This window comes from Thunnus thynnus, chromosome 15 (assembly GCF_963924715.1).
Source record: "Thunnus thynnus chromosome 15, fThuThy2.1, whole genome shotgun sequence".
NCBI lineage: Eukaryota > Metazoa > Chordata > Actinopteri > Scombriformes > Scombridae > Thunnus > Thunnus thynnus.
The window spans coordinates 13,409,608-13,432,455 of NC_089531.1; the positions used below are offsets into that span (position 1 = coordinate 13,409,608).

General features: G+C 37.7%; 2 protein-coding genes across 3 annotated transcripts; both read left to right on the forward strand.

Annotated features, from left to right (window-relative positions):
• Window positions 1-1,777: 1,777 nt before the first annotated feature.
• hcn3 (hyperpolarization activated cyclic nucleotide-gated potassium channel 3) lies at window positions 1,778-14,579 on the forward strand. 2 transcript variants are annotated; one of them, XM_067612732.1, is made up of 8 exons: window positions 1,778-2,102; window positions 2,453-2,902; window positions 7,870-8,299; window positions 8,407-8,568; window positions 9,603-9,821; window positions 10,360-10,506; window positions 11,714-11,954; window positions 12,681-14,579. In XM_067612732.1, exons 2-8 carry the CDS (start codon window positions 2,466-2,468, stop codon window positions 12,881-12,883), a joined length of 1,839 nt encoding a protein of 612 aa, XP_067468833.1. In that variant the 5' UTR covers window positions 1,778-2,102; window positions 2,453-2,465; the 3' UTR covers window positions 12,884-14,579. The 2 variants fall into 2 exon arrangements, with proteins under 2 accessions (XP_067468833.1, XP_067468832.1); XM_067612731.1 differs by lacking the exon at window positions 1,778-2,102 and having other exon boundaries at window positions 2,111-2,902.
• A 695-nt stretch (window positions 14,580-15,274) lies between these two features.
• ndufv1 (NADH:ubiquinone oxidoreductase core subunit V1) lies at window positions 15,275-22,297 on the forward strand. The gene is made up of 11 exons (XM_067612738.1): window positions 15,275-15,400; window positions 17,468-17,577; window positions 17,663-17,745; window positions 17,953-18,123; window positions 18,832-19,015; window positions 20,170-20,359; window positions 20,596-20,808; window positions 21,178-21,344; window positions 21,434-21,515; window positions 21,656-21,801; window positions 22,045-22,297. The coding sequence occupies exons 2-11, from the start codon at window positions 17,473-17,475 to the stop codon at window positions 22,120-22,122; spliced, it is 1,419 nt and encodes a 472-aa protein (XP_067468839.1). The 5' UTR covers window positions 15,275-15,400; window positions 17,468-17,472; the 3' UTR covers window positions 22,123-22,297.
• The last annotated feature ends 551 nt before the right edge of the window (window positions 22,298-22,848 follow it).

Below are 22,848 nucleotides of genomic sequence, written 5' to 3' on the forward strand. Positions count from 1 at the left end.
GCTGCATAAGTCCTTCTCTACTGCTAGGAGTTGGCAGACCACTATACCAACATCTGTGATTTATTCATGTTGATATGATTACAAACAGGGAGGGGACATAATTGTAAATGTCAATCATTAAGAGATCTTTCAGTCTCAACAACCAGGATGGAACACAGGATACAACAAACACACATTTTATGACCATCTGATTTTGATATATAGCCCCAACACCAATATGCTGTGCATCAAGACCTAAACACAATAGCTCTCTTTAGCCTCAAATTGCCTATAAGTGGCAGGTTTTGAAGAATGATGGCAGTGTACACAAATTATACAAAAAATATTCCTCTGAAGAAGAGTCTCAGATGGATATATTGATAGTTGCTTGTAATTATTGTCAAATACTGTTTATATACAGTAAATCTCATACATTAATGGAAAATCCTGCAAATATATTGGAGAGTTGCTTGTAATTACTGTCAAATAATGTCTATATAAAGTGATGATTATTAAAATTATGTTTTTGTAAGCTATCATTACATAAATGCATCATTACCAGGAATTTACTGTAAATAGATTGGATAATCACATACAATAAAAGCCTAAAGCTCTCAAGATACCATTAATGGACATTAAAGGAGGGTCATTTGAATGTAATTGTACTTTTGTAATTGTACTCTTTTTGTGTTTTATATTCAGAAATCTGTACTTTGATGAGGCATTCTTAAGGATAAATTGGATAATCCTAGGAATTTACAAAAGAATACTGCATAAAAACAAGCCTTTATTTAAATTAGGTCATTTTAAGGTATTTCTGTAATTTTTTCATTATTTGTGCAGATTTATACTTTTAAACATTTTTTATAACAGTTGAACTGTAAAAATGCAGACAATGTCTATAGTAAATATCTGTATATATATATTTTTAATTCTCTGTAGAATAACTAAAGGTTTTTTTACTGTTATTTGACAGTAACTGTTTGGCAACTTTTGCTGCCAGACTTTTTACCATTTTTTTTTACATTTCTTTATTTTTATTTATTTATTTTTTTTAAATTTGGTTTACATTAAATGTAAAGTTTTGCTGTAAAAAAAACAGAAAGTTGTTAATTTTACATTCAGTAATAGGATGTGTATTTTTTGTATTTTTACATAGAATTCAATGTAATTTAACATTCAAGACCATTAAGTAATTGAATAATCTTGTTTAAAAATCTATAATTTTCCATTATATGAATTTACAGATTACAGCCTTTATCTTACAGTTAAAATCTTTAATAAAAATAATTTACTGTGTTTTATGGCATTTACACTTAATGTAGAAAAAACAACAATTGTAAAATAATGCAGTAAATTTCTGTGAAATAACTTTTTTTTTTTTTTTTTTACAGTGTACGCACATTTTTATTTGGCTATTTATTTCACAGGGACAATTAAAAGCCTAATGTTGATCAATTTCATTATGTGAATTGTGCATGATATTTTTACAAAGCGTGTCTCATCATTTTGTTGTAGCTAGTTGACACTAACCCTAACCCTAAACCCTATTTTTCAGTGACATGTTTGGTAATTTGGGACACAGTTTCATCTCCTCTTTTCAACCCTAACGACATATTTCAAAAGAATATTTTAAACTGATTTCTTCTACATTGAGAGAAAGTTAACCACCTGTTTTAATGTATGCCAGTTATGATAAAAAATACTGAGTGTAACAAATGACATACAGCAGGTACTGGCTATTATTATAGGCCTACTACTATTATATACTTTACCATTATTTTAGTCGCTGCTGACCTGGAGGCTTCGCGTCCTGCATGACTGCGCAACTTGACCCACAGCCGTACCGTTGCTCCGGGACCCGTCTGAGTTTACAGAGGTAGGGGAGGGCACTTCCACCACAGGGAGGAGGAGGAGGGGGAGGAGGAGAGAGGTGAGTGGACGCAGTTATGCCAACAAGCCGATTACTGAAGGCTACCGAGCCTTGTCTGGCAATTTGCGTCCGTCTTCTCATGGTCAAACGGGAGGCGGACACATGCGTCTGAAGCCGAGGGACATCCATGACAGGGAAGTCGTTTTTTAATGGACGGTGAAACTTTTTCTGGATTCATGTTGTGAGAACTGTAAGGGGAAAGTCTTTGTTTCTATTGTAAGACTTGCAATGTGTAGCCTATGTGTTATTCAGTAGAAAGCTTAACTTCTCTAGCTGCTGTTGTATCTCCTGATGATGTTTTGTCTTATATTTTTATATCTAAGTACCTACATGTTATTTTAAAGTCTGTCTAAATTAATTTAAGGATATATATTTGATGTAAAGTAATAGTAGAATCAGACAATAAATGAGAAATGGTATCTGCTGTAAACTTTATTAGTAAGTGAGTTTTACAGTCAGGCCCCAACAAGCTAAATCAAATAGACAATATAGAGCTCTCCTCTTAGCTCAGTCTAAAATGCAAAGTGTAAAAATGACCAGCCCCTCCAGGAGTATGGACGACCAGACAAGCAGCGAGACCCCAGCCCTCAAACCAGAGATACCCAGGTACCGCAGCTGGAGCAGCCTCCGCTTCTCGAGATGGAGAAGTGGTTCCCAGAGGGCGAGCCCCCCCAGCTCCCCTTCCCCGAAAGGAGAGAAGAAGGCCGATGTGACCAAGACACTCTTCTCTCTGGTCAAGACTCACAATGACGACTACACAGCTGACCCCGATGGCCTACTGGACATCCACGGGGATGGCGAAGAAGGTGGCGATGAGACCCCACAGCGTCAGCGGTCCACCTTCTTCCACTTGCGGTTTGGCTCCATGCTGCAGCCCGGGGTCAACAAGTTCTCCCTGCGCATGTTTGGCAGTCATAAAGGCGTTGCCGCTGAGCAGGCCAGGGTCAAATCCTTTGGAGTATGGATCATCCACCCCTACAGTGACTTCAGGTAATGATGAGGTTGGATTAATATCACTTTCTTCTTAATTTCAGTGTGTGGAAAGGTTTAAGCTTATTTATTTCTAATGCAGATGAAGAGAGGACAGTAGTCAGCAACCTTTTCTCAACAAAAGATTCCCCACTTCCAGATCCCTTGAAAGCAGCCAGTTTTTATTCCACAAAAGTGCCAGTGACAGCGCTCAGATCCGATTTTTCCAAGGGCAGACTGCAGAACAGAAGCTGATGTCATGGCTCCTTGCACATGATAAGGAGATGAAGGGATTTGATTAGTGATACAGTATATAGGACAAGATCCTCTGGATTAATGATACCACTGGCGACTCCCTCTCTCTCTCTCTTGTTTATGAGGAGGGAGAACCACATTGATCTTGATCATTAAAGAGATGCAATTTGTTCCATTTGAAAACCATCCAATAATTTCTTGCTCTAGTTTGGCCTCACTGTTTGGAGGATTTGCCAGATCGTTCAGCTTTGTTGCAGTGATGCTCGAGCAATCTGTCTATGCGGTCAGTAATAATAGCTGCCATCGAATTTAAACAATTTTTAAACATCCGGCCTATGCCAGACAGAGAGGATAAATCCATGCACAGGGATTATTGCCCATAAGAATCCGTATAATTCCAATCTTGCTCTATTATGCAATAATACACAGACAGCTGAGGGGGGATTACTGCAGGCCTGCTCTCCTTAAACCTTATGCTCCAACTTCCCTTTAAAATGGATGAGTTTGAGCAGCACATTTTTTCTGCTCAGCATTTCTGTTAAAGGGTTGAGGTCAAACACATGGTTGAATTTACTAAAACAACCAAATTTGTTAAACTCAGAGTCTAATTAATCTTTTTTTTTTTTTTACAATATTTTTAATGTATTTTTGGCTTTTATTCAGAGGTGGACAACAGAAAAGTGACAGGAAATGAGGGTAGAGAAAGGGGGAATAACAAAGACTGGTGTACAAAAAAATTGGGTGGTTGACAAAACAATGTCAACTCAAGAGCCACTTATTCCCTGCCATGTGGTCTTTGTCAAAAGATGGAGTAGATGTTCAAACTTTCCATTATTCTGATCACTTTTAGGGGGAAAAGGGTAACCGACAGGAAAAAATGACAGGTAGTTGTTGACCTTAAAGGACAGGTTTACAATTTTCTGTCTGTCTCAAAAGAATAGTCAGGAGCCCAAATGAACATTTACAGAGGTTTTGCTTGAGGTAATCATTCCTCCTGTTCATACTGACCATTAGATTAACCCTTCCTAACATGCTTTAAATGTAAGTGATGGGAGACAAAATCTACAGTCCTCGTTTTGTGCAAAAATGTGTTCAAAAGTTTATCAGAAGGTAATATGAGGCTTCAGATGTCCAAAATAGTCCAATCAAGTGGATATCTTCCGATTTTCTATATTTTTCTTGTTGTCAACTAATCTCATGTGCAGAGCCAAACCAACAATGAACCCAGTCTACTTACTTACAAGTATTGAGTGTGGATCCAAAGCCTGATATATCATCTCCATTGTGCTGTAGACCTCCGTTGTTGTCCAAAAATGATTAAAAACACACTAGTGAGCCGCACTGCTGCACAGGATGAAATGTTCCTTCATCACAAAGAGTTTGGGCATGTTAGTTTGTTTAGAAACAGCTCCAAAGAGTAATATTAATCACATTTTCAGTCTATGGAGAGTATTTCATGTAAGGCAGACGCTAATGTGCATGCATGGGAATGTGTTTCATTTACAGTGGTTATAACTCATCCTATGTATCACAACCTCTTGATTTGTACTGAAGTTATTTTACAATGTACAATTTAGTACAAGGTTTTGCATACACACACAACACTTAACTAAGTAGATCAATTCATTGTTGGTTTTGCTCTGCACATGAGATTTGTTGACAATATGAAAATATAGAAAGTTGCCAGCCATATCCTTTAAAGTCTCTTACCCACCTGTCCTTTAACAGCAAATATGTCGTATATCTGTCAAAACCTGAATTAAGTTTATTTGAATGTCAGACTTTGAGCACCAGTTCTTAGTTATTTATGACTTTTGTTGCTTTAAAAAGGTAAAAAGAGCGATAAAAAGCCAAACTTAAGTGCTGAAATTACTAATCAATTAACAGCTTAGTGATTAATAGGAAATTCATTGGCAAAAATTATAACAATTAAGTATTTTAAAAAGTTTTTTAAGCAAAACTTAAATTAGTTCCAGTGTCTTAAATGTGAGTAATTTCTGTTTTTCTTAGTTTTATATTATAGTAAATTGAACATTTTTTAGTATTGAACTGTTGGTCGGACAAAGACGTCACTTTTTACCATTTTCTGACTTTTTACCGACCAAACAATCAATTAATTGAAAAAATAAATCAAAATAATTGTTGATAGTCAATAGCTGATTCAACAATGCATTAAAATTCAACATAAACCGCTATCAGTGTCCAACCCTACTCCTGTTCCACTCCTGTGTTATTAATAGCTCGTCTAAAAGGTTTTGATAGAGCAGAAATATATCTGCTTCCCTCTCTCTCACACACACATGTGCATGCTTCACGTCAACAGCTTTAATGCTGTCTAGAGTCTTTGGCGGCGTTATTAGCAGCAAGGAACCACTAATCTGCTGCAACATGAGAGGAGATGATAAGTAGTCATGTAAACCAGACTGTAAACACAGAAGACACGGACAAAAGAGATTGATGGGGGGATAAACATGAATGAGAATGAGGAACTAATCTATCGGTTCCTGTGTCTCTGATCCGACCGGCTAAAGAAGAAGCAGGAGGAGGTCGTTTTCTTACATGTGGGGTTCGAATTGCCATCACTGAACTGCAATTGTAATGAAAAATATTCTGTTTCTGTGCCTCTGTAATGAAAGAGAGGCTGAGAACAGGAGAGAGACCTGATGTGATTGACACTTGATGGAAACAGTCTGTAAGGAAACCCAAAACCTTGTCCCCGCGGCGTATTACGCGACACTGGAGACCTACAGGTAAATTGGTGTATGTATGACATGGAGCAGGACAGTGATGAGTGCAGCGATGTACAGCACAGACGTCTGCACTTCAACACTCTGAAGCAGCAGAGGGCATATCGCAGGCCAGACGTTTCTAGTGATAGTGATGTGTTCTTCTTCTCTGCTTTGTCTTCCTGATAGTAAAGTGGGAGCCTCATAAGGCAAACGCCATACATGTTTAATGAAAGGGGTTCCTCCTGTGACAGGAGCTGTGACAAGAGTAAGGGTCACTCTGAAATGGGTCATTCACCATTCTCCTGATTGGATGACCTCACTTGACTTTAGTAACTGTTTCATAATCTGTCACTTTAATTCAAATCATGCAACTTTCAGAAGTAGACTGACTCATTCATTATGTAAATACATTTTGAACATCTCGATGCACTGATGCACATGAATCACTTTACTTGTGCTCACACTTTCATCTTTGGGTTTAACAACTTGACACTTTTACGCAAATAGTCAAGTCAAGTCAAGATTTATTTAAAGTGCATTATCACACACAAGTGTCTGAACACACTTTACAAAAAGAAAAAGAAAAACAGTGATAACAAAAGCAGGACTAGAAACAATACAAATCAAAATAGATATGAAATAAAGACATTGAGAACAATATGAATAAAACCTACTGGATGCCAAGAGTTAAAAACAAACCAAGAGGAAGGTTACAAGACATTGTAGGAAGAGGAATCAGGTGAGTTTGAAGTCTGGCCTTAAAGGTTTCCAGAGAGAGATTTAAAAGAGCATAAGAAGGGACCACGATGTGAAAATGCTCTGAAACAAGATGATTTTTTTTGTGAATTCTGGAAACAGGCTCATGTTATTTGTATATACACTCACCAGCCACTTCATGACGTACATCTTTGCAATCTAATACAATCCAACACAACAACTGATCCTATACAACATTTATGAAGCTTCTACATTTTCAGTTTTTGTTGACATTTGTCAGAAAGGTGATAATTCTACTCTATGTTTTATTATTGAGGTCGTAGTGGGTGATACTGGTGCACTGGAGTGCATTATATTGAATGATGTTCCTAATATTTTGTCCACTCCATTTACATGCATTAGGGGGGCAAAATATTAGGAACACTTTGACCTTAATAATAAACATAAAGTAGAATTATCACCTTTCTGACAATGTCAACAAAAACTGAAAATGTATAAGCTTTGTAAAAATAAAATTTATGGCAGAGCTGTTGTATTGGATTACATTAGATTGTATAAGTGTACCGTAACCCAAGTGGCCAGTGAGTGTATATGCACATGTATAAACCAAGAGCAGGTATGAACTAGTAAGAAGACACGTTTGCATTACTGTCTGTAAGTTTATTACCTATTTGCTAAGCACACATGTGTAAACATAATCTTCACAATCCACAAACATGCAGACAGTCATTCATTTTTATACTCAGCTTTATGTCAGCCTGTATCTTTTTGTACAGGAAAATTATAATGAATGTACACTTTTGGAGAACTGCACAATTAATCACTGTGCATCAAATACCATCAGTTATCAACTGTCCAGACACACACGCTCCACCTCCTTTATGTACAATAAGAACTAGAGTCAACTCAGTGTCTCACTTCTTGTTTTAAGCAGCTTCATTACTACGCTGACTGTGAACATATTAAGCACTAAAACAAGGGGCAAAAACCTCAACTTGTTAGTTCAGCTGTCAACAGGACTCATATTACTTTATTAATAGGGAGCAAAAAGTTAATTTTTAATGTGCACTTCATACTGCTCAGTGTTCAGAGTTTGTTCACTCTGATCTGTAACCTCCATTTTATATCCTGTCCAGTGATTTCTAGACACTGGGTGTGGAGATATGCAGTTGCATCTCTGTGTAGCAAAAATGGGAAAATGTTTTAGGTTACGTTGCGCAAGTTTAAATTTGCAGAGCTTCAACCTTTGCCGTGACTTTAAAGCCAATCTACTCTTGTTCTGTGCAGGTTTTACTGGGACATTGTGATGCTGCTGTTGATGATGAGTAATCTGGTTATTTTGCCCTGGGGAATCACCTTCTTTGAGGACCAGAACACCACGCCGTGGATCACCTTTAACGTCATGTCTGACACTCTCTTCCTCATGGACCTGGTTTTCAACTTCCGCACGGGCATCCCGGGAGAGGACAGCCACATCATCCTCGACCCCAAAGAGATCCGCATGCATTACCTCCGCTCCTGGTTCCTGGTGGACTTCATCTCATCCATACCTGTTGACTACATCTTTCTTGTTGTCGACCTGGAGTCGCTGCACGACTCGACGGATGTCTACCGTACAGCCCGCGCCCTCCGCATTGTTCGCTTCACCAAGATCCTCAGTTTGCTGCGCCTCCTCCGACTGTCTCGTCTCATACGTTACATTCACCAGTGGGAAGAGGTAAAGGATGAGGACATGTGCTTATAGACAGGATGAGAGAAAAAGAAAGACTTTTTTTTTTAAATTTCCAGTTCTACATTGTTTTTTCTTTACTTTCTCTTTGTCAGATTTTCCATATGACTTATGACCTGGCCAGTGCTGTGGTGCGTATAGTCAACTTGATTGGCATGATGCTGCTGTTGTGCCACTGGGACGGCTGCCTGACCTTCATGGTTCCCATGCTGCAGGACTTTCCTCCAGACTGCTGGGTATCCAAAAATAATATGGTGGTAAGTACAGGTCATCAGTAAATTCTCAAACCTTATAATCAAACCTGGAAATGTATTAAATTTATTTTATGGGTCTTTAATTTTCTTCCTAGGAGGTTTTCTGGAAAGAACTATAATTTGGTACAAATTAAAGGGAAAATAGTTTTTTCTTGAAAGAATGGATCCACTTAAACCCGAGTTAATATTTATTGATTATGTCTTCATAGTTGGAAGTTTTCATATATGTTGAATTGTTCACTTGCCTGTAGACACATTTTACATTTATGCACAGACCAAAAGACTGTCCAGATTATATTAACAATTAATTTGAATTAATTAAAGGAATAGTTTGACATTTTTTGGGAAATGCATTTATTTGCTTTCTTGCTGAGAGTTATGAGATGTGAAGATTGTCATGTACGTGCAGAAAACATGAAGCTACTTCCAGCAGCCGCTTTGCTTAACTTCAGCTGTGTCCAAAGGTAACAAAGTCCATGTAGCAGCACCTCTTAAGTTCACTAAATAACACATTATATCTTATTTGTTTAAACCATACAAAAGCAGAAGTGTAAAAAAAACAACTTGTGGTTTTGAAGGGGTGTATGTGCCAGACTATTTCTTTGCCAGGTGAAGTGACTTCCTGTAATCCTCTTTGGACAAAGCTGTGCATGAATACAAGCACTAAATGGCATGAAGAACACAGAAAAGGCTTTCAAGGCGTTTAAAGCTTCCTCAGGCAACCATATTCAGTCTTTGTGCTACACTTGACGAACCGTAAAGATATAAGTGGTATTGATCTATATTCTAATTCTCATCTAATTGAACATATTATTATAGTTTATTTTCTCTCTAATTAGTACCAAGTTATATAATCCATTCCAGGAAACATCTAGGCAATCATGAGGAAATGACGGACCCATAATATAAAACATAACCGAAAACCTCATTTATGATGCATTCATTTGGCATTTCTTAGCCAATTTTGATTGTAGTCATGTAAAGCACATATTGTGTCCTCTCTTATCTCCCTTTCCTTTTTACTCTGTCGTTCCCAGAATGCTACATGGCACTTACAGTACTCCTACGCCCTGTTTATGGCCATGAGTCACATGCTGTGTATCGGATACGGTGCCCACCCTCCAGAGGGATTGACCGACGTCTGGCTCACCATGATCAGTATGGTTGTGGGGGCCACCTGCTACGCCATGTTCCTCGGTCATGCAACTACCCTGGTCCAGTCCTTAGATGCCTCACATCGGCAGTATCAGGAGAAGGTAATCATCTCTACTCTGACTTAAAAACATTTTGACCTGCAGCTGCAGTTGTTTTGTGGACAATATGTCTCCGGAGCCTCACGTGGACGCTAATGTGATTCAAGCTTTGAGGTTTAATATCACTCCCATGTTTTATATCACAGGCTTGCTTACTTGCTCATACTCTATTTGTGAAAAATGTGCCAAATGTCTGGAGAATATTTGTATTATCTAATGGATTTTGTGCCCCTCACTGTGACCCTTTGCAGGATTTTCACAAGAGAAAGCAGAATGGATGACAGACAAACGGCGAAAGCTTTGTTTTGGATCACTGTTTGCTAATGCCCATTACAAATTAGTTTTTGTAATCCACTTAAAAAGGCCTGTCAAGCAAATAGAATGAATGTGTAATTATTGTACTTAGGAATAATAATAGTTTCTGCAAACACATGGTAGAAAATGTGACTAAATGTCACATCTGACATCAATCCTGTAGAAATTCTATTGTATCCTCATGAAAGTCAAATCACCATGTGGTTTGTACAAATGTTTTTTTTAGTATAAGCAAGTGGAGCAGTACATGTCGTTTCATAAACTGCCGGCGGATGTAAGACAGAGGATCCATGATTATTACGAGCAGCGATTCCAGGGCAAGATGTTCGATGAAGACAGCATCCTCGGAGAGCTCAGTGATCCACTCAAGGAGGTGAGTTTTTTTCATCAACTTCCTGTTTTTTACTTCCTGATTTCTCTCTTATATTGACACATGCCTAAACAGATACAAATGTGGGCCTTGATGATAAGGTTTAAATCAATATAGGGCTGCAACTAATGATTATTTTCATTATGGATTCATCATTGATAAATTGTTTAGTTTATGAAATGCCAGAAAAGAGTGAAAAAATGTCTGTCCCAGGTTCCCACAGTCCAAGGTGACACCTTAAAATGTCTTGTTTTGTCCAACCACTCATCTAAGAACTTAATATATTCAGTTTACAATCATATAAAACAGAGAGAAGTAGCAAATCCATATATTGGAGAGGCTGTAAGTTGTATATATACATTTTTTTTGCAACATTTGCTTGAAAATGGCTAAAACAATTTTCAAAATAGTTGCTAATTATTTTTTATTGTTTCGACTAATCGATTAATCTTATTGTTTCAGCTCTAAAGTCAATATCACAATATTAATAGGATTTTTTTTTTCCAATATTTTGATATATTACGATGTGAAAAATTTATGTTCAATGAAACAAAACCAAAAGCCCAGAAAACACAATAAAGACAGGTCTGATTCCTTGCTGTACATAGTTACATAAACAAAAGGTAATCTACACAAAAGTATTTTCTTATGTTCAACTGAAAGCAGCCTGAATAAACTCTTATAACAATTCCTTTAAGTAAACACATATTCCCATTAACACACCAGCGACAAAGGCACAACCGTCTCTGAATAGTTTGTGTGTGGGGGAGGGAAACGTGATTGTCAGCACAGGACTGAGGTTTCTGAACCAGGAGTCTCTTAAACTCAGATAGACAGAGAAGGGGAGATGGCCAAGGAAGCAGAGGTGGGGGGAATGAGGTAATTGCAGAGATGGCAGGGTCTGGAGAAAAGTCTGAGGGCATCTGGTGGACTGCTTGAGAATGGCAGGTCTGAGGGGCAGGAAAAAGCAGCTACAAAACTCCTCACAGATGGCAAACAAGAACTTAAATAACCAATTTTCTTGGCTTATAATTTGCTGAGAAGTTTTAATTTTAACAACAGAATACAAGTCACTAAATGCACATTCACAAGTCTCTGCCAGTCCATATTAATTAGTAAATTGTATTCATTTCTGCAGTAAAGACAGAACTATCTCAGTGTCACCTTGACTGTTTCTGAATGTCTTCTCTCTTCTCTTTTTCCCCACCAGGAGATCGTCAGCTATAACTGCCGCGGACTAGTAGCCAACATGCCGCTGTTTGCCAACACCGACCCTCATTTTGTGACAGTGATCCTGACCAAGCTGCGTTTTGAAGTCTTCCAACCTGGAGACTTGATTATAAGAGAAGGAACGTTGGGTCGTAAAATGTACTTCATCCAGCATGGTTCTGTCACCATCCTACCACGTGGCAGTAAGGAGATTAAGCTCAGCGACGGAGCATATTTTGGGGGTAAGTAGTTTGTCTCTCTCTCTCTTCAACTTTGAAAAACAGTTTCCCATCAAATCTATATGAGACCCTGTGGTTCACTTTGCAGTTCTTAGTGTCCTAGATTTACTGCTCATCTGTTTATCAGTTTATTATCCACACTACATTGTATGTAGGGCTGCAACAAATGATTATTTTCATTATCGAATCATCTGCCAATAATTTTCACAAATAATAGATTAATAATATAAAATATATGTGATATAAAATATCACAAAGTAGAGAAAATTTCCGAAAGCCCAAAATGATGTCTTTAAACTGCTTGTTTTTTTCAACTAAAAGTCTCAAACCCAAAGATATTCAGTTTAGTTTGGTCGAAGATTAATAATACAAGTGAATTTTTGTCATTTTTTGGTTAAAAAAATAACTGAAATATTTAAAAATAGTTGCCAAATATTTTTATGTAGATCGATGAATCAAGAGATTGTTTTAGCTCATTGGTAATAGTCACATTGCAATACAGTAAACTGTATTTTTTTCTACACACCTTCACACATGAGGCATTTTAAAACATAGTCATGGAGTTTAGCCTGGATTGATGAGTCAACTGTATTGACTACTTATCAAGCTAATTATTGCTATTGTGCTGTTTTCTTTCAAATTGGGCTATTTAAGTTACAGTCGGCATATAATATCTGATGAAATTCTCCTTTTTTTGGGTTATACTGACTCCCTCTTTCCTTGGTTCAGAGATCTGCCTGCTAACCCAAGGACGACGCACAGCCAGCGTGACGGCTGAGACCTACTGTCGCCTTTACTCTCTGAGTGTTGACAGTTTCAACGAGGTCCTGGAGGAGCACCCTCTGATGAGGAGGGCCTTTGAGAGCGTGGCTGTGGACCGACTGGGCAGGGTCGCACGCCGACCCAGTTATCAGCCTCCCTCAGCTGAATGACTTCCACAGTACCTTCAGAAAGACGCTCCTGCCAGGAAGGTGGAGGACATTTGTCATGTTTTGACTGAACTCGACAACATAACAAAGAAACCATCAATATAAATGTTACTGATTGCTGCTGATTATAGTGCTCAGTGATGAATAACCAGACAAAGACCCTCAATTCTATTTAATTACACATTTTTTGCTGCACTTGGTTTAAAATATTGTACCTTCACTCAACTTTATTTTCTTACTTGAATCTTAATAAGCTATATATTTTTCTGGTGGATCTTTTTACACTTTTCATGTTAAATCCGTTGTGTAATTTACGATCTGTATGAACATCAATAAGAAAATAATCACTATTTTCTTGTTTTTTGAGCAACTGACATTTTGGAGGTACATGTGCTTTTTAACCAGAGCAACACCAGCTTTTCCAAATGTAAACACTGCTATCTTTATGACTTGTTTTTCAGTGGCTTGTGCGCTTTCTGAGACTGCAGTTTAATTGTCCGTGTCGTCAGCTCTACAGGATATTGGAAGCACCACAGAGGCACCAGCTGGATGATATATTATAAAGCTTTATGTAGCTCTGATTCAAATGATCCCTCAGATCTGTAGGTTGCATCAAGTCAGAGTTTAATACCAGTGTTATCAGAGGATAAGCTGCAGTGATGTAATAACCCCCAACTCTACAGAGAAAGGTTGTCCAGTTATACATCACTGGTTAAATTGCCACATTTCATTGTAGTCACATTTAGAGTTGTATAATAGAGATAAATAAAATAAATAAACTCACCAATTAAAGAGGTAATCTGAACCTTTGCATCTCAACAATTTAGTATCCCATAATATCAGGTGTTTTTTTTTCCGCACATGAATATAAGTTACTCTCTTTCCTTTTTAAATGCACCTTTTAATTTTCTGCTTCAAATATAGCTGCTTTTGGCTTTAAAAAAAATCAATTTATGAAAACAAACCTTCAATTAGGAGATACAAGTTTGCTGCTGATTTATAATGTAGACAACAAAAACAAAACAAAAACAAAACAACTGCTTCTTGTTGGCTAATAAAACATCATGCATTGTAATTTGTCAAAGTAAGAAAAGCACAGGTGCATCAAATAACATTAATTATGTTTCCAGTGTCCCAGGAAGCCATGTCAGTAAAGAGACAAATGGGATGCAGAGCTCATTGATGTTATTAATTAAACCTGTGCTTTTCCAGTGAGTATGTCAAAATCTGTTGTGAAAAAAAGCCTGTTATAAGAGGGGAGGCCTTAGTCTCTGCTATTTATTTTCTGCTTTAGAATAAGATTTAACACTAAAAGGTTAATAGCTGAATTACACTATAAGAACAAATACTGATATTGATAAGATGTGGAAGAATCTGAATCTATTGGTTACGTTTTGTTATTGTATGTGTGTTGCTAGTATGTATATTATATCGGCCCGTCTCTCTACAGATACTGATTTATATTCACATGCGTCAGTGTACTTTTTAAAAATTTGATGCACAGAAAAGAATCCATCATTTTTAAGAAAATCTCTGTTAACAATTAGCACAATAAGAATTCAATAATGACATGAACAATGCTTATATCCTCTCTGTATCATTACTGATGATGATGATGATGATGATGATGATGTCATGTAAATATAAATATTTCTACCCTCTAAACATTACAAAAATATAAAATATTTATTTTTGCCTATACTGTTGGTTTCAAATATGTTATTTATAACTGCTTATAAGCACACACACGACAGAAATACTAGAAATATAGATTTTTTTTTACTTAGAAGAGATAGTATCACAGTATAAAAATACTAAACTCCTCCACTCAAAATTATACTTATGCAAATGTGCAGAAGTATTCTCAGCAAAATGTTATGTTATATTATATATGAATTATTATTGTGTCTTATTTATTTATTATTTGTTTGATCATTTTACTAACAGATCATTATTGGAGCATTAACATATCAACAATTATATTAGAATTTTAATATTGAAACTGGTTGAGGTGGCGCTAATTGTAACTATTGTATAACAAGTTGAAGAATATAACTATATCATATTTTATCATGTATTTTGGATATAAAGTGTTATTTCTCGTTTTTTAATACTTGTATTTTTAATTTTTATATGGACACAGAACAGATGGGATCTGGAACAATACAGCACAATCAACAAAAGAAAAAAGCACAGTTACAGTTCATAATGCACTTTAAAGGGTTCAGACAGAAAAAAAGAAAACATGTTAAAAGTATATCCGAATAGAGATGATTACATTGGTAAGAGGGACGGTAGTGGGAGGGATCAGGTCCCTCTGGAGCCATAAAAATCTTCCTCTTCATGTTATGTTATGTTAAGTTACGTATAATTGCAGAGAGGGCGGTTCATTGTCAGCATGTTGTGCAACCAAAACTTTAAAAGCCTCCAGCTCACTGCAGTTGTGTTGTTGATGACTATTTCCGCCAGTGTGGTCGCCAGCTTCCGGTCTGTATTTCATAAACTCGGGACATAGCGAAGGTAAGGTCCGCTAACCTGTACTAAACCGTAAAATCCGTAAATTCGTGCTGGAAATGTTTTGAATCCGATAAGAGCTACTAGCTGACATGTCGTCACTTTAACACTTACATGCTTAGATGTGAATTAGCTTCTTCTGTGTTGACATTACAAGGTTAACCGCCAGCTAACTTAGCTTTGCTAGGCTAGCTTTAGCTTTAGCTATGTGAGCATGGAGGTCAGTGCGTACTACTTATAATCACACCCAAGCAATGCAAAAATAATCCAGATTTGTTCGTTGTTAATGGGTTTCTTCACGAGCATGTTCATCTTTAGTCCAACAGCTGGACGGAAAGGATTATAAAAGGCTCGCCGTCTCGTGTGTTAGCTAACTCTGACATAACATCACAGAAGAAGTTACACAAGGTGTCGGTCATCTCTAAATCAGTGTCAAATAACGTTTTGATCAATTTTCATCGCCGTTAACAGAACAGTTAGTTAGACAGTTAGTGTAGTTTGTGTCAGTTATCTTTATTGTGCTTAAATAAAATATATTTGCTGTTTTTTTCTGAAACAGAATCAGTATAACTGCTTTTGTTTTGATGCTTCTTGATGGGATAAAAAAAACTGTTTTGCAGTTATAACCAATAAGTTAACTTAAAGGTTGATTCATTTATTAAAACACTTAAAGGATAAGGTCACAGTTTTTTCATGTTTGTCTTAAAACAACAGTCAGGAGCCCAAATGACCAGTGAAATAAGTTCTTCTTGCCATAATCATTCCTCCTGTTCGTACTAGCCATTAGAAAGTCCCTTCATAATGCACTTATAATGTGAGAGATGGTGGACAAAATCCAAAGTCCTCCTTCTGTGCAAAAATGTAATTAAAAGTTTATACAAAGCTAATATGAAGCTTCAGCTGTCAAAATTTGTCCAATCAATCTTTCAACGGTACAGTCTTTTTAGGGCCAAAGTCCCTCTCTTTGTTACTATTCTGCCACTGCAGCTCAACAGGGAAACACTATCTGAGGAAACACAAAGAGGGAATTTGATGCTATAAAGACTGTAAATGTGGCAGATATCCACTTGATATGATTAACTCCTACTTAAGTTTACTGAAGTTTCACATAAACTTTTAAATTAATGTTTGCACAAAATGACTGTGTGGCCACACTGTGGATTTTGGCCCCCCAACAATTACATTAAAAGCACATTTGAAGGGGATCTTTTAACAGCCAGTATGAACAGGAGGAATGATTACAGCGAGGAAAACCGCTTTCAGTGTCCATATGGACACTTGACTGTTTTAAGACAGACTTGAAAAATTGTGCACCTATCCTTCAATGTATTCTTGACAGATGATAGAGACAGAAAAAAACATGTTAAAGTAGTCAGATGACCTTTTTCCCACCTGTTTAGTTATGGATCATGACTTGTTAAGGTTATGTAAGGAGGTACAAAGAAATCAAGTTTGAGCTGACATTTTCAGCTAGCACTCTTTAGCACTTCAAATATCTTTCAGAGAGGTATTTAGGTGTTGTTTTTTTTTCTATATTAGTGCTGATACCATACATGAGTTTTGGTACTAGTATAAGAATTATACTTTTTTCTGTACCTCATTTGAGAAATATGAATACAAAACACTCTTTTCATGTAATTAAAAAAGCTAAACCTCTCCAAGAACAGCACAACAAAACTAAAATTTTAGTCTAAAATTTGCAAAAATTAGATTTTTTTTAAACTACTTTAAACTATCTGATCAAAGAATAAGTCGGACCAAGAATCTCCATGCCAGGTGTCAGTACTTAACAATTTTTCAACAGTACCCAGCCCTAATTTCTATCAAGAAATTCAGTAATTTCACTGTATTTTTAATTTGGACAATACAAGATATTAAAAAATAATCCCACACCACAATATGATCACAATGTTAGATATAGTTTTGTTTACCTGTGTCATCTCAACGTGTTTTACTGTTCAGTGTTTCCAAATTTAAATGTGATTTGCGTGCATTTCTCGTTAAACTAAAGTAACCCAAACTAACCTGTGCATGCTCCTGTCAGCATTTGATTTGTCATGTTCCTCTATGCAGGAAGGATGCTGTCCCTGTCTCGAGCTGTAGTGAGCGGGGTGGTGCGCGCCCCAGCTGCAGTCACTCAAGGTGGCGTGACTGCTATCACCCGATTCAACAGCACAGCACAGGTACATAGTGTATATTCTGTTAAAACTAAAATAAATCAATTAAATGGTAAAAGTTGTGTTGACATTTTATCTCTTATTTTTCCAGAGTCCTCCTAAGAAAACAACATACGGGCCTCTGGCAGATGAGGACAGAATTTTCACAAACCTTTATGGTCGTCATGAGTGGAGGTAAAGACACTGATATATTTTAATGTGCTCTATAACATCTAAAGCATAATATCTATATGGCTTTAATTGATAACCTTGCATGATACAAGCTGTAAAAGAAAAGGAAAGTAAAGGCTGAGAAAAGCCGGAACTGATAAGAATTAATAGTTATATAAAAATCCAAACACAAAACACAGTCTTCTTCACTAACTCATGATTGTGCTTCAGGCTGAAGGGTGCAATGAAGCGTGGAGACTGGTACAAGACTAAGGAGATCCTTCTTAAAGGAGTCGACTGGATCCTCAATGAGATAAAGGTCTCTGGCCTGCGTGGGAGAGGTGGAGCTGGTTTCCCAACTGGCATGAAGTGGAGCTTCATGAACAAGCCCAGTGACGGCAGGTCAGTGAGGAGTCATTCTGCTAGATTTTTATCAGCCTTTTTGACCTGTTGGAATTTCTGTATTTTCCCAAATTAACTGTAGATTTTTTTAACAGATAACTGCTGGGAAATGATGAATCCAAACTGAAAAGCTATTATGGCAATAACTGACAATTATTGTCAAAGTCAGAGTGTTGATTATTTATTCAAAACACACCAAATCTTACAACTGGCAAAGCTGTAACAGTTAGATGTTTGGTATTTGTACTTGTTATGGTGAATCAATATTGGCCAACTTGCTTGATATGTAATCAATATAAATCAATCCAAATGACAACAGGCACTCTGTGCAGAAAAGATCGAACTTACAGTTACTTCACCTTTTTCTGAAGTTAGTTTTTTTTTATCAACTGCATCCCTACCAGCCACTAAGAATTCAATTTATCATTTCTTGTTGGCACTTCAGGGCAGAAACTTGACTTGTGCTGCTTTAAAACAAGCCAACAGTCAATTAATTTCATTTTAGCAGGATTTATTTGAATTCATTTGGCAGTTAAACCAGCAAATAGTTATTGCTTTTGATCTTCTGAAGTCAAATATTAATATTGGCAAATCAAGATTCAGACTGAAAAGTAAAATTGTTGGACTCACTCGCTGCTATGGCTGCAGTGTGAAAACAAATTACATTTCCTCTACTCAATTTAACCCTGTTCTATTTCCTCCCTTTAGGCCAAAGTATCTGGTGGTGAATGCAGATGAGGGAGAGCCCGGCACCTGTAAGGACAGGGAGATCATGAGGAACGACCCCCACAAGCTGGTGGAGGGCTGCCTGGTCGCCGGGAGGGCCATGGGGGCGCGTGCTGCCTACATCTATATCAGAGGAGAGTTCTACAACGAGTCATCCAACCTGCAGGTGAAAACAGACTAAACTTTTTAGTTAGTAGGAGTCTAAAACAGTGGTTCCCGACTGGTTTAGCCTCTGGGTCCATTCCACCAATCAGTTGATTCAAACCCACCACCTTCCTGTTGAGAGGAGACAGTGTTAACCTCGACTGCACCCTCACAAAATGAAAACTAAAATAACTTAAGTACAACTGAGGTTTAATGCTCAGTAGATGAACAAGAGAGTGCAACTAGGGATTAAAACGAACATTTAAAAGACATTGCAAACATGCAACAGTTACAGCGAATTTAGTCCTATTCAACACTATATTTACACTACTAGGAAAACTATTATTACAGCACAGTGTGTAAACAGGCCTAACACAAAGAGGGCAATACAATAGCTACATAATGCTGAAAACGATAAGGAGGAGAAAAGTTTTCAAGCTACATTTCAAGCCAGGCCAGTAAAATGCATAAATGTTTTTTTTCTTCTTTTTTGTGTTCAAAAATGTTTTATGTAAAACCGAGCTAAATATATTTTGTCAGTTTGGTCAATCTGTTGTGGCGCGAACTTCCTCTCTGTCTTTAGAAAGGCTGCTACAGATATTGACATGCAAGGCGAGGATCACATGACGCTATAAGTCGACATCGATAGGTCACCTTACTTTGTTAAGTTGCATGTTGCACTAACTAGGAAGCGGTAAATGGTTCCTCAAAATGAAAGTGTTGTTCCTTCACTACATTCGTGACATTTTAATTTTTTTTTTTTTTTTTTTTACAAAGTTGACCAAAATGCTTGTGACCTACCAGCCGGAAACCACTGGTCTAAAATAATCAAATAAAATATTACAGTGCCATTTTGGGAAAAAAAGGCAGAAATATTTAAACTCACTAGAAATCACTATACACACACCATAAAATGACTAAATACAGGCATAAGCCGAAGTGCAGAGCGGTCACTGGAGGGATACCCTATAGAGAAAATTGGATTGAATCATTACTTTGTGTAGTTTGTTTGAGTGTGTTGCTTATAAAATTGTTTTTTTTCTCTTTACATGATATACTCAAAACATGACCGAACACCTCATATTTTAATTTTTAATTGAAAACCCCTATTTTTCTCTCATGTGTCTGTCATAGTACTTCCTGTGTAAGCATCATACTTTTACTCTCTGTGTTTAGGTGGCTATCAATGAAGCCTACGCTGCTGGGCTCATTGGAAAGAACGCCTGTGGCTCCGGTTATGACTTTGATGTGTTTGTGATGCGTGGCGCTGGAGCGTACATCTGCGGAGAGGAGACCGCTCTTATCGAGTCCCTGGAGGGAAAGCAGGGGAAGCCCCGCCTGAAGCCCCCATTTCCTGCTGACGTGGGTGGGTTTCAGTGCATCGAATGGTTCACAAATGTGAGCACTTCATGTGGATAAAACATGGAAAAAAAAAAATGTTGATCCTATTTGTCATTAACCTGTATTCCCTACTGCATCGTCACACTGGCCACGTTTTCTTCAACCTGCTAGTAACTGTGATCTGAACACAGTAGACTTCTGCTTGTCACTTTCCAAAAGTAATTCTGAAATGTCTGCATCACTCCTGCTGCTTTCTCAAAGGTGTTTTCGGTTGCCCGACTACTGTTGCCAATGTGGAGACTGTATCCGTGGCGCCCACCATCTGTCGCCGCGGAGGCTCGTGGTTTCTGGGCTTCGGCAGAGAGAGGAACTCTGGCACAAAGCTCTTCAATATCTCTGGCCACGTTAACCACCCCTGCACCGTAGAAGAGGAGATGTCTGTCCCTCTGAAAGACCTCATCGAGAGGCACGCAGGTACATGTGACACAGAAATGTGTGTCATTCTGTAATTAGCCTACTTGAATCAGATTAATTAAATTGTTTAAAATTAGGAAGAGAACATTTTTGAGTTAATAACACCTTAGGTCATTTGGTATATTTCCAATTTGAGTACAGTTCCTTCTCTTGTGGTTTAATAAAACTGTGGGCTTCCCCCTGTAAATAATTTAGGTAATATGGTGGAAAGGGACGACCTAAAGACTTCTATTCATAATTCGTTCATACATGTGTTTTCCTATGCCAAGGAGGTCATAAACTGAAAAGATAAAGACATCTTAATGTAATCATAATCTAAGTGAATGCATAGTTGTCGTTTTTTTAATTAAATGATCATCTGTGTGGCAGGTGGAGTGCGTGGTGGTTGGGATAACCTGCTGGCTGTGATCCCCGGTGGTTCCTCAACACCCCTCATTCCCAAGAGCGTGTGTGAAGATGTGCTGATGGACTTTGACGGCCTCATCCAGGCTCAGACCGGTCTGGGCACAGCCGCTCTTATTGTCATGGACAAATCCGTAAGTTTGTCTGTTCACGCCGTCTCTTATCGTTCATAAAACAACACTATCCAGCATCCGTTACATTGATGGATGCATTGCTTTTGCAGACTGACATTATCAGAGCTATCGCCCGCCTGATTGAGTTTTACAAACACGAGAGCTGCGGCCAGTGCACACCTTGCAGAGAAGGTAAGTGCTTTTTCAGTGTTTTCCTCTAATTTCATGCACCAGTGGCACCAACCGGTTCCACACATTGGATTTCAGTTGTGGTTGCAGTACAGTTTGCAGGCCTAAAAAAAAAAAATCTCCCTTTTCCTCTGTTTGTGCAGGAGTGGACTGGATGAACAACATGATGTGGCGTTTTGTGCGAGGTGACGCACGGTCATCGGAGATCGACATGATTTGGGAGCTCAGTAAGCAGATCGAGGGACACACTATCTGTGCCCTGGGAGACGGTGCTGCATGGCCTGTACAGGTAAACACATGCCAACAGGGTCATTGAAATAATTAAAGGGAAATGACTGTCAGAGATGCACTTTGACAGTTTGTTACGTATAAATCTAAATTTGGTGAAATGGTAATTTTGCAGGCTGTAGTTTGTGGTGCTCTTAAATACTTACTGGCATACTGTTTGTACTACAAACTGTGGTTCTCTAACTTTAATTCAAGCAGGAATAACAAACTATTCCCCTCTGCTCTCTTCCCTCTGTTCTCTCAGGGACTGATCAGGCACTTCAGGCCTGTGATGGAAAGCCGAATTGGTGAATACCAGCAGCAGAAGCAGGCCAGGGCTTAAACAGTTCCATCATCTCCATGGACTTACTCTTCTGCCTCATTTGTCCTTAACCCTTGTGTCTTCACAAATTATTTAAAAAGATAATGTGCCGTCTTATCACCTCATCATTAAGTTTTGCCTTGATGTATCTGCCTTGTCTGAACTCACCAATAAAGTTCTATGAACCTTAAAGTCCTCTTCCACTCAAAAGTGTGTTTTGCTTATAATCACCTCAGTTGGATGGTTGAGCTCATTGTGCAGATTGATGTGTGTACCAAAATCTGAGTTTAAAGTGTGCACCTACTGTGAGGATTGTGACCTGGTCCAGTATTCAACACAGTATTTGTGATATAGAAACTTGCACATACACTGAGAATGGACTTCCCAGTGAGGTAGGAAATATCTTGTGTCCAGCAGTTTTTGAAAGCTTTTTTAGATTCTTAATGAGGGATAAAAAGTAGATTTTAGTAAGAGTGGGATTTTAAGGGGATAATTGAATTTTTCTTTTGTGGAAAAACAGTTAGACACATTATTATTCAAAGACTATTTCATAAACATCTTAAAACACATTTGGAGGGGATCTTTAAATTAGCTTTTACTTTTATTTTGTTGTTTATACGATGGTGGTATTATGGTTATTACATTTTAAGTAGTGTTTTTATGCTTAGAATGAATGTAGAAAAGCCAACACCTAACAATCATATTATTGTTCATATTTATATTAAATGGAAAGTTTAAGTTCCACCG

Bases quoted from the DNA above. Each gene is read 5' to 3' on its own strand.
- ndufv1 (XM_067612738.1), top strand. From the start codon at position 17,473: ATGCTGTCCCTGTCTCGAGCTGTAGTGAGCGGGGTGGTGCGCGCCCCA. The intron at 17,746-17,952 runs GTAAAGACACTG...ATTGTGCTTCAG, and splicing joins TATGGTCGTCATGAGTGGAG to GCTGAAGGGTGCAATGAAGC. The intron at 19,016-20,169 runs GTGAAAACAGAC...CTCTGTGTTTAG, and splicing joins ACGAGTCATCCAACCTGCAG to GTGGCTATCAATGAAGCCTA.
- hcn3 (XM_067612731.1), top strand. From the start codon at position 2,430: ATGCAAAGTGTAAAAATGACCAGCCCCTCCAGGAGTATGGACGACCAG. The intron at 8,569-9,602 runs GTAAGTACAGGT...TGTCGTTCCCAG, and splicing joins TATCCAAAAATAATATGGTG to AATGCTACATGGCACTTACA. The intron at 10,507-11,713 runs GTGAGTTTTTTT...TTTCCCCACCAG, and splicing joins TCAGTGATCCACTCAAGGAG to GAGATCGTCAGCTATAACTG.